This window comes from Crocuta crocuta, unplaced genomic scaffold, assembly GCF_008692635.1.
Source record: "Crocuta crocuta isolate KB4526 unplaced genomic scaffold, BGI_CrCroc_1.0 scaffold431, whole genome shotgun sequence".
Classification (NCBI taxonomy): domain Eukaryota; kingdom Metazoa; phylum Chordata; class Mammalia; order Carnivora; family Hyaenidae; genus Crocuta; species Crocuta crocuta.
In genome coordinates, this window is record NW_027528859.1 from 5,285,921 (window position 1) to 5,294,043 (window position 8,123).

Here is an 8,123-nt window from a genome sequence, read left to right on the forward strand (position 1 = left end):
GAGGGCCTGCTACTAGTCGTAAGAGGTCAGAGAAGCAGGAACAACAGAACCCCTCTCCACTCACTCACGCTGCCCCACAGCAAGCAGCTCACACCCAGGAAGCCCTGGAGGAGGCTGTGCAGATGATGACAGAGGCCGTAGAGGACCTGACGACGACCCTCAACGAGGCAGCCAGTGCTGCTGGGGTTGTTGGCGGCATGGTGGACTCCATCACCCAGGCCATCAACCAGGTTAGAGTCTTGGGGTACCTGTGGTCAGAGGCTGCCCTGGGCCAGGGTCGCTGAGCACAGTGCAGAGACACTGATCACTGTTTTCCTTCCCCCATCCTCCCCCCTCAGCTAGACGAAGGACCAATGGGTGAACCAGAAGGTTCCTTTGTGGATTACCAGACAACTATGGTGCGGACAGCCAAGGCCATTGCTGTCACCGTTCAAGAGATGGTGAGTTTGGAAGAGTCTAAGCTTACCCCCGGAGGGCTTAGTTTGGAAATAACTTTACTTCTTCTGTTATCATCAGGTGACTAAGTCAAACACCAGCCCTGAGGAGCTGGGCCCTCTTGCTAACCAGCTGACCAGTGACTATGGCCGTCTGGCCTCACAGGCCAAGCCTGCAGCTGTGGCTGCTGAGAATGAAGAGGTAAACATGGGGGCAGCTGCCCACGAACATCTTCCCCTAGGCCCTCACGGAAAATCACAGTAGCATGCCCCTTGTCCCCATCATGTCAGCCTGCAGGGCTGTCCCACCTTTACTCTGTATAGTCTTCTATAGAAAGGGGAACACATCCTCAGGACTACTCCACTAAAGAATGATCAGGGGCGCCTTGGTGGCTCAGTCAGTGGAGCATGCGACTCTTGATCTTAGGGTCATGATTTCAAGCCCCACGTTGGGCGTGGAGCCCACTTAATTAAAAAAAAAAAGTGATCAGGGCTGTGTAGGGACAGGATCAAAGTCACAGGGATAAAGGAGACAGCCCACGATCTAGAGATTTCCTGGTCTGCCAGCCGTTGCCTCTGTGGACACTCCTGCTGTCATGCAGGTCTATAATCCCTTCTTAGTTCCTCCTTGTTGCAGACCCATGAAGCTCTTCCTTCCCTAAGCTCCTGGCTTTCCAAGAAAGCAAGTAATTGGATCTTAGCATGACACACCTAATCCCCCGCCCTAAACCCCTCCCTTACCACATATGGCCAAATTGTAGTCCCTGGCCCTGAGTCACATCCCCCAGCATACAGGGCTTCTCCCCACCTCCTCACTCACTTCACATAATCCTTGCCAGTTGGTGCCTACATGCTATTATTTTCCGTGTGTAGGAGGTGGCCTCCCGCCTGAAGGCCACGAAACGGAATCTGTGCCTGGGCACTTGTTCTCACCGCCCTTTAGTCTAAGATATGTGTTTTGTTAGGTCCTTAGTGACCCCTCCAACCACAGGTGGAGGTACCCTGAGTGTCTTATAAAATCCATGTCCTTTTCCTATCTGCTCACAGATAGGCGCCCACATCAAGCACCGGGTGCAGGAGCTGGGACACGGCTGTGCTGCTCTGGTCACCAAGGCAGGCGCCCTGCAGTGTAGCCCCAGTGACGCCTACACCAAGAAGGAGCTCATAGAGTGTGCCCGGAGAGTCTCCGAGAAGGTGACGGTGCTCCCCCACCCTGCAGCCCCCCTTCCCATCGTCCTCCAACCTTCCCAGTCCCCTCCTCCATCCCTTTTCCCAGGCACCAGTGACCTTTCCCTTCCACGAGGCACCAATCAGAGTCACCATGTGACTTTCCTCCCCCAGGTCTCCCACGTGCTGGCTGCGCTCCAGGCTGGGAACCGTGGCACCCAGGCCTGCATCACAGCAGCCAGTGCTGTGTCTGGCATCATCGCTGACCTTGACACCACCATCATGTTCGCTACCGCCGGCACCCTCAATCGTGAGGGTGCTGAAACTTTTGCAGACCACCGGTGAGGAGGGAACCAGACCTCACAAAGGCGGGGGGCTGGGGGGAAGGTTTGGGGGTGGAAGAGGCTGGAGGGGTCAGAGGAGGACTGAGAAGGGCTGACCAGGCTGGGCCCTCCCTCAGGGAGGGCATTCTGAAGACTGCAAAGGTGCTGGTGGAAGACACCAAGGTCCTGGTGCAGAATGCAGCTGGGAGCCAGGAGAAGTTAGCACAGGCTGCTCAGTCCTCCGTGGCCACCATCACCCGCCTCGCTGATGTGGTCAAGCTGGGTGCAGCCAGCCTGGGAGCTGAGGACCCTGAGACACAGGTATCCCTCTGATACCCCCAATTCTGGCCAGAACCTCTGCCTGTTCCCCCTTTCCTTCCCACAAACCAGAGCCTCTGCTCTCCCACACAGGTAGTGCTGATCAACGCAGTGAAGGATGTGGCCAAAGCCCTCGGAGACCTCATCAGTGCAACAAAAGCTGCAGCTGGCAAAGTTGGGGACGACCCCGCTGTGTGGCAGCTCAAGAACTCTGCCAAGGTTGGAGGGAATGAGAGAGGGGATGAGGGGCCGATCGGTGCACTTTCTCCTGTTCCTCAAAACGACCCCCTCTCCCAACTCCTCTGATGCATCCCCCAGGTGATGGTGACCAATGTGACATCACTGCTCAAGACTGTGAAAGCCGTGGAAGATGAAGCCACCAAAGGCACACGGGCCCTGGAGGCAACCACAGAACACATACGGCAAGAACTGGCGGTAAGCAAGGGTCTGGAGCACCGGGGACTTGGGTTAGAGAGGGATCAAGACAGATCGTCAATCTATATTTCACATACATTCCCAGACAGAAATGTAAAGAGTCACACTCGTTCTCCTCGCTCGCTGCCAGACTTCCTCAGTGAGCTGCACTGGTGTCTTCCCTCCCTCGCCTACCTACTGCTTAGCATTTGACAACTGCCTTCCCTCACCATCCCGCTTTCCCCAGTCACCAGTGGCCTCTTAGCTGCCACATTCAGTGGCCTCTTCTGGGCCTTCATCTTCTTCAAACATTTGTTAACAAGCCTCTGAAATCTTTCTTCCTTTGGCCCTCCTGACACTGGCTTTGCTCTTGCTTCTCCAGTGTCTCTTCTGTAGTCGTCATCAAACCACTTTCAACCTTTGTAAACGCGGAGGCCGGCCCAAACCGTGCAAATCGCCCACTTTCTCTGTCCTCTTCTTTGGCAAGTTTAACCACTTTCACGATCGTTCTCTGGCAAGTTGACTTCAGCTCTGAGTTGAGTTTATTCTCAACTGCCTGTCTGACATCACCACCAAGATGCCATGCCACCCAGCTTCTGGCCCACAAGCAACTTCCTCTTCCGACGGCAGCAGCCTCATCACCCGTGACTTCCCCATCTTCTTCACCACATCCCGGCCATTGCAAGTCCTCCCAACCACCCTCCCCCTTCTCTTCTTTCAGCCCCCCTCTCCCGCACCCCCAACTCCCGTTGGCACCCTGGTTGGGATCTTCATCCACTCTCCACTTTGACTACTGTGCTAGTTTTCTGCCTCATCCTCCCCTCTCCCTTCAATCTCTTGTCACTCGTCTCCTTTCCATCTTTCTCATTACTGAGTTCACCATTCTGAGCCTTTCCTTGGAGAGGAAAGTTAACTGAAATTTTTAACTTTCTGCCTCCCAAACCTGATCTTTTGCTCATCTTTCCCATCTCGGTAAGTGGCACCTTTTAATAACTCAGCTCCTAAAGCCAGGAGCGCAGCTGTGATGTTGTTCTCTCGTTCCCACATCTGAGCGCAAGACCTGTCAGCGCTCCCTCCAAGCGGATCTCATGCTCTCTCTTCTCCATCGCTACCACCTCCAGTCCTTCCGTGCTTCTGGGTATTTGTGCACTAGCCTCCATCTGTTCTCCCTGCCCCGACACTCACCCCTCCGATGCATTCTCAGATATACCTTTGAAAACGTAAATGAGAGTATGTCACTTCACTGCTTAGAACCCTGTAGTGACTGCCCTGCCATCTTTGGTAAAATCCACACTCCCTACCGCTGCCTTCCGGGCCCATGGCCCCTGCAGCTTCCCCAGCCTCATCTGTCCTGCTCCGCCCCCTTCCCCAGCCCCAGCCCCACTGCACTGTCACTCCTGCTGCTGCAGGCCCTTGCACTAGCTTTACTCCAGCCTTTTTAACTTCTGGCTCCTTCTAGTCCTTCAGGCTGCAGCTTAAATGGCCTCTCCTCAGGGGCGCCTGACTGGCTTTGTCTGTAGAACATGCAACGCTTGATTTTAGGGTTGTGAATTCGAGCGCCACATTGGGTATAGAGGTTACATTAAACAAATAAAGTAAAATCTTAAAAAAAAAATCCTCTTCTGAGAGAGGCTTCCCCAGCCATCTACCTGAGAAAGGACCTCACTTTTGTTTCTCAGCACAGCACCCCCTTTATTTCCTTCACAGTCCAGTTCAGTCTTTAGTTTTTGTTTCTTTGCCTACTTACTGTCTGTGTCCAAAACTATAGGGTAAACTCCATGAGAACAAGGACTTTGTCTCCTTAATTCCCCATTGCGTCCCTAGCACCTCACAAAGAATCTCCCACTAGCTGATTTTTAATAATCTGCTGGATGAACACATACATCAGAATATTTTTGACTTTTACGTGTTATGTAAAGTCTAAGTTCCTTGGTCTGATAGTCAAGGCCCCAACAACCTTTTCTTCATCATCCCTATAATTCTTTTTTTTTTTTTCAATGTTTTTTATTTATTTCTAGGAGAGAGACAGCGTGAGCAGGGGAGGGTCAGAGAGAGGGGGAGTCACAGACTGAAACAGGCTCCAGGCTCTGAGCTGGCAGTCAGCACAGAGCCCGATGTGGGGCTCAAACCCACGAACCGCGAGATCATGACCTAAGCAAAAGTCGGACGCTTAACCGACTAAGCCACCCAGGCGCCCCATCATCCCTATAATTCTAGAACATTTTTGATACTCTCACTTGACATTCTAGTATTCATGCCCCTCATTTACCTAAAATGCCTTCCTGTTATCTATGTCTCTTAAGACGCAGCCCCTTGCCTTCCCTCTGCCACTCACCCCTTCAAGGCTTCTATGTAGTGTAGGAATAAAAACTCAGCTCAAAGGTACTTCTTAAATTTCAAATAGATAAACTCTCCCCAGTAACTTCCATCAGAAATGACCATCAGCCTTTTGTTAGCTGTGATGTGCGAACTTCTTCAAGGACCTGACCTACAATGAGTACTCCATGAATGCCTGTTCTTGAACACGTGAATGAATGAACCAGATTATTTAGAGTGCTACACTGTCTTGTGGTCTCACACACTGTACAGTTTTTCTTCTTGTTCTGTCCTCAACAGGTCTTCTGTTCCCCAGAGCCACCTGCCAAGACCTCTACCCCAGAAGATTTCATCCGCATGACCAAGGGTATCACCATGGCAACAGCCAAGGCTGTTGCCGCTGGCAACTCCTGTCGCCAGGAGGATGTCATTGCCACAGCTAATCTGAGTCGGCGAGCTATCGCAGATATGCTTCGGGCTTGCAAGGTAGAAACCCTGATAGTGAGGCCAAAGTCAGAGGCGGCGTGGCAACTTTGGGGCAGAACACGGGTGGGGAGAGACCGCGGGGCCTTGGGCGGCCTGGAGCCCTTTGGGATCCTAAAGTTAACTGTGTGGGATAGGAAGCGGCTTACCACCCAGAAGTGGCCCCTGACGTGCGGCTTCGAGCCCTGCACTATGGCCGGGAGTGTGCCAACGGCTACCTGGAGCTGCTGGACCACGTGCTGCTGGTAAGGAAGGCGGGTGGTGTCTGCTCCTTACACCGGCCTCCCTGAGTACACAGTCTCCTCCCGTGTGCATCAGGCCCAGCTCTCGATTCTTTCGTTCAAATCTCTTCCCCACCCCACCTTCTCTTTCCCAAATCTGTTCTGATTTCCAAGCTTCCCTCCCACTGGTGCCCCACATTCTTAGTGTCTTTGGTTTTCCCACTCACCTCTTCCTCTTGGTTTTTCTTTTCTCCTCTCTTCCCTCCCGACCTCCCTCTTCTCTACCTTCATCGTCTCTTCTTTCTTCTCATGTTATCATTCTCCTTGCTCCTTGTCAGCCGGTGAGTGACACACAGCCCCACTGTCTTCACCCTGTGTGCAGTGTGATGCCCGGAGGGCATGGTGTTTGAGGGCTGTGGTGTGGAGGGATCTATGGATGGGGCAGGGTCACGGTCTGCCCTGTTTCTTATCTCTGGTAGGAGCTCAGGTCTGATGCTTTCTGCCCCCTGCCTACTCCCCCTCCACAGACCCTGCAGAAGCCAAGCCCGGAACTGAAGCAGCAATTGACAGGACACTCAAAGCGTGTGGCTGGTTCAGTCACTGAGCTCATCCAGGCTGCTGAGGCCATGAAGGGTGAGGAGTGACCAGGGACAGGGAGGGAAGGGAAATCTTTGTCATGGGGAGATCTCTGCTTCCTGGTTGGGCTGCTCTGAGCTGGCCTCTGCCCACAGTTCTGACAGGTGCCAGGGGCCGGTGATACTAACCATGCTACCCAGCGCTCTCGACCTCCCTGCTCTGCCTTAGCCCTTTTCTTCCTCCCTTCACACAGGAACAGAATGGGTGGACCCAGAGGACCCCACAGTCATCGCTGAGAATGAGCTGCTGGGGGCTGCAGCCGCCATAGAGGCTGCAGCCAAAAAGCTGGAGCAGCTGAAGCCTCGGGCCAAACCCAAGGTCAGTCCTCCTCCCTCCCTCTGCCCTAACCTCCTAATGGCAGGACATCCCTGCCTTCACTTTGCATCTCTCTCCACAACCTCCATCTCTTCATTGTAGGAGGCAGATGAGTCCTTGAACTTTGAGGAGCAGATATTAGAAGCTGCCAAGTCCATTGCAGCAGCCACCAGCGCCCTGGTAAAGGCTGCATCAGCTGCCCAGAGGGAACTGGTGGCCCAAGGGAAGGTAAGTACTTGGACACCCAGAAGAACAGGGACAGCAGCAGCTCTGCTGTCCACATGAATGGATCCGGGGGCTTTTACACACCTACGGCGAGCACAGGTCTGAGCGAGCGCTCCTGTTTCCTCCACAGGTGGGCGCCATTCCAGCCAATGCACTGGATGATGGGCAGTGGTCCCAGGGCCTCATTTCCGCTGTGAGTGCACAGTACCCACTAGGTCCCTGAGCTGGGGAGACCAGAGGGGAAGGCCCAGGGCAACAGGCACATGTTAATCTACTCGAATCCCCTCACTTTAGGCCCGGATGGTGGCCGCAGCCACCAACAATTTGTGCGAGGCAGCCAATGCAGCCGTGCAAGGCCATGCCAGCCAGGAGAAGCTCATCTCATCAGCCAAGCAGGTAGCTGCCTCCACAGCCCAGCTCCTTGTGGCCTGCAAGGTCAAGGCTGACCAGGACTCGGAGGCGATGAAACGACTTCAGGTGAGGAACCGTGACCACCCTGCTGTATCTTGGGCTGTGCTGCTTTAAGCTCTTCCCTCAAGACGTGCTTTTCTGTGAGGGACTAGAGGGATTCTCTCAGCTGAGTTCCCAGCTTCACACTGCCTTCTCTGCCCAGGCTGCTGGCAATGCAGTGAAGCGAGCTTCGGATAACCTGGTGAAGGCGGCACAGAAGGCCGCAGCCTTTGAAGACCAAGAGAACGAGACAGTGGTGGTGAAGGAGAAGATGGTTGGGGGCATTGCCCAGGTGAGCTTTGCCCCAGACACCCTTAAGGACACTGCCAGCCAGGCAGCCACGCTCCTGTGCCGGGCCCAACGGCCCCCTACCCTGATGTACACGCTTGCTAAACTGAGCCCCCGATCTCCATCCCTCAGATCATTGCCGCACAGGAAGAGATGCTGCGGAAGGAACGAGAGCTGGAAGAGGCGCGGAAGAAGCTGGCACAGATCCGACAGCAACAGTACAAGTTCCTGCCTTCAGAGCTTCGAGATGAGCACTAGCGCGGCTACGTCTATTTAATGCAGACCCAGCCCAGAGACTGTGCCTGCCTCTACCAAAGCCTTCTGGGCTGTCGGCCCCACCTGCCCAGCCCCAGCACTCCCCAAAGTGCCTGCCGAACCCCGGGCCTGGCCCTGCCCAGTCCCGCTGCACATCCCCTGTCCCCTCCCTGACTCCAAGTGCCTTCGTGCCTTAGGGCCCCCTAAGTGCCTGCCCCTCCCTAGAGTATTAACGCTCCAAGAGTATTATTAACGCTGCTGCACCTCCGTCTGGACCT

The 8,123-nt window shown here is 54.4% G+C and overlaps 1 protein-coding gene across 2 annotated transcripts in view; it reads left to right on the forward strand.

The window, feature by feature from the left end:
• TLN1 (talin 1) overlaps positions 1–8,117 on the forward strand; it is a 31,610-nt gene extending 23,493 nt beyond the window's left edge. For both annotated transcript variants that reach the window (XM_077756211.1, XM_077756212.1), the window contains 17 exons: positions 81–230; positions 339–440; positions 517–636; positions 1,482–1,628; positions 1,776–1,942; positions 2,062–2,245; positions 2,336–2,461; positions 2,561–2,677; positions 5,273–5,458; positions 5,593–5,700; positions 6,204–6,309; positions 6,506–6,630; positions 6,730–6,855; positions 6,983–7,045; positions 7,147–7,329; positions 7,466–7,594; positions 7,723–8,117. In XM_077756211.1, the coding sequence (XP_077612337.1) occupies positions 81–230; positions 339–440; positions 517–636; positions 1,482–1,628; positions 1,776–1,942; positions 2,062–2,245; positions 2,336–2,461; positions 2,561–2,677; positions 5,273–5,458; positions 5,593–5,700; positions 6,204–6,309; positions 6,506–6,630; positions 6,730–6,855; positions 6,983–7,045; positions 7,147–7,329; positions 7,466–7,594; positions 7,723–7,848 (2,265 nt within the window). In that variant the 3' untranslated portion in view covers positions 7,849–8,117. The remainder of the gene's footprint in view (positions 1–80; positions 231–338; positions 441–516; positions 637–1,481; positions 1,629–1,775; positions 1,943–2,061; positions 2,246–2,335; positions 2,462–2,560; positions 2,678–5,272; positions 5,459–5,592; positions 5,701–6,203; positions 6,310–6,505; positions 6,631–6,729; positions 6,856–6,982; positions 7,046–7,146; positions 7,330–7,465; positions 7,595–7,722) is intronic.
• The last annotated feature ends 6 nt before the right edge of the window (positions 8,118–8,123 follow it).